Source organism: Halyomorpha halys, unplaced genomic scaffold, assembly GCF_000696795.3.
Source record: "Halyomorpha halys isolate HHAL.00 unplaced genomic scaffold, Hhal_1.1 Scaffold16.1, whole genome shotgun sequence".
NCBI classification, from domain to species: domain Eukaryota; kingdom Metazoa; phylum Arthropoda; class Insecta; order Hemiptera; family Pentatomidae; genus Halyomorpha; species Halyomorpha halys.
This window is the reverse complement of record NW_027116375.1, coordinates 998,366-999,909: the sequence shown is the minus strand read 5'-3', so window position 1 is coordinate 999,909 and position 1,544 is coordinate 998,366. Positions and strand designations below refer to the sequence as shown.

The window sequence follows — 1,544 nt, the reverse complement described above, 5'->3', positions numbered from 1 at the left end:
ATATGTCTCTGAGTAAATTAAGGTAAGGTAAATTATGAATAATAATGTTAAATAAATGAATTGATTGTAGGAGCATACAAATAATGGAAACTTTTGTAATAGATTGTCCCTGAGGATGGCCGAATTGGCCGAAACGTTGGACATGTGAATGAAATAAATGTTTTGAGACTATAATTTGGATAGTGTTGTTGAATTATTTAGTAAAAAATTGCCAGTCTCAAGAAAGAAATTTAAAGATTATAAATAAATTGTATTTCTATTTCAGTCTCACACCTCGTGAATTTAACTCTTATGGTGCGAGAAGAGGGAATGATGAAATTATGGCTCGAGGTACTTTCGCAAACATAAGGCTTGTTAACAAATTCCTCAATCATGCTGGTCCTCAGACGCTACACTTTCCCTCGGGAGAAGAGGTGATATATTTCTTTCATTATGTGCTGATTAATATTTATCAGAGACTAAAAATGACTGTTCATTTTTATTTAAAAAGAATTTAAATTGCCAATTAATTTTTATCTTCATAAAATAAAAATTTTATAATTTTTTCCCATAATTTTTGTAAAAACGTTTCAATAAAAGCATTTTCCAATTTTTAACCATTTTAGTTTTAACTATGATTATCAGATATACCCAAATTGAAATTTAAAAAAACATTACCAAGCAATAAAAGGAAATAAACAAATAATATTAACCAGGCAGTTGGTAAAATGGCTAAATTAGCCATTACAATAGGTCGGCCGGTAGACTCTAAGTTGCCTTATATCGATAATTAATTTTTAGAAAGTAATCTTTTAGAGTAAAAATTCATCCATAACAGTTATTCGTTAAGTTAAAAAATAGAAATTCTTTCATAACTGTCATCTGTCGAATTAAAATATAAATATTATGCAGTAATTATTTTTGTGAAATTTATTTTTAAAAATTTATAACAGTTTCAGTGTTATTTTTAGGCCGAGAACGATTTTATTATGGTTTAAAATTTTTTTATTATTTAGATGGATGTGTTTGATGCAGCAGAAAGGTATAAGAGCGAAGGAGTACCCCTCATCGCTATCGTTGGAAAAGATTACGGTTCTGGATCTTCTAGGGATTGGGCTGCAAAGGGACCATTGCTTCTTGTAAGTTTTCTTCTTTTTTAAAAATTTTTTATTGATAAATAAAAGGCGATGCTTTGTCATCACTTGAGCTTTTGTCAAAAAAGTCAACAATGCGATTTAAATACTTTAAAAAATATTTCATTCTAGAGAGATCTTGTCTCAACTATCGTTTTGTAGTTTTCTTTATTTCTATTTATTTATTCATAATTTTGTTTAATTTGCATTGCATTTCTTGTAATGGATTGGTTTTGTGTTGTGGATCACCGGAGAAGGGAGGAATGGGAGATTGGAATAGAGAGAATAGCGTAAATATGGTTGAGAAAAAAAAAAAAGAGAGAGAAAGAATGAATAAGGAAAATGTAATATTTATTTATTTATTTTAATATGTCGATTTGTGTGTTTTAACTTATTTATTCATTAAATTATTTTATTTTATTATTATTATTA

At 27.8% G+C, this 1,544-nt stretch overlaps 1 protein-coding gene across 1 annotated transcript in view; it reads left to right on the top strand.

Annotated features, from left to right (window-relative positions):
• LOC106680250 (cytoplasmic aconitate hydratase) overlaps positions 1-1,544 on the top strand; it is a 98,279-nt gene that overhangs the window by 93,827 nt on the left and 2,908 nt on the right. Inside the window, exons 15-16 of the mRNA XM_014419810.2 lie at positions 266-413; positions 996-1,118. Coding sequence (XP_014275296.1) covers positions 266-413; positions 996-1,118 — 271 coding nt within the window. The remainder of the gene's footprint in view (positions 1-265; positions 414-995; positions 1,119-1,544) is intronic.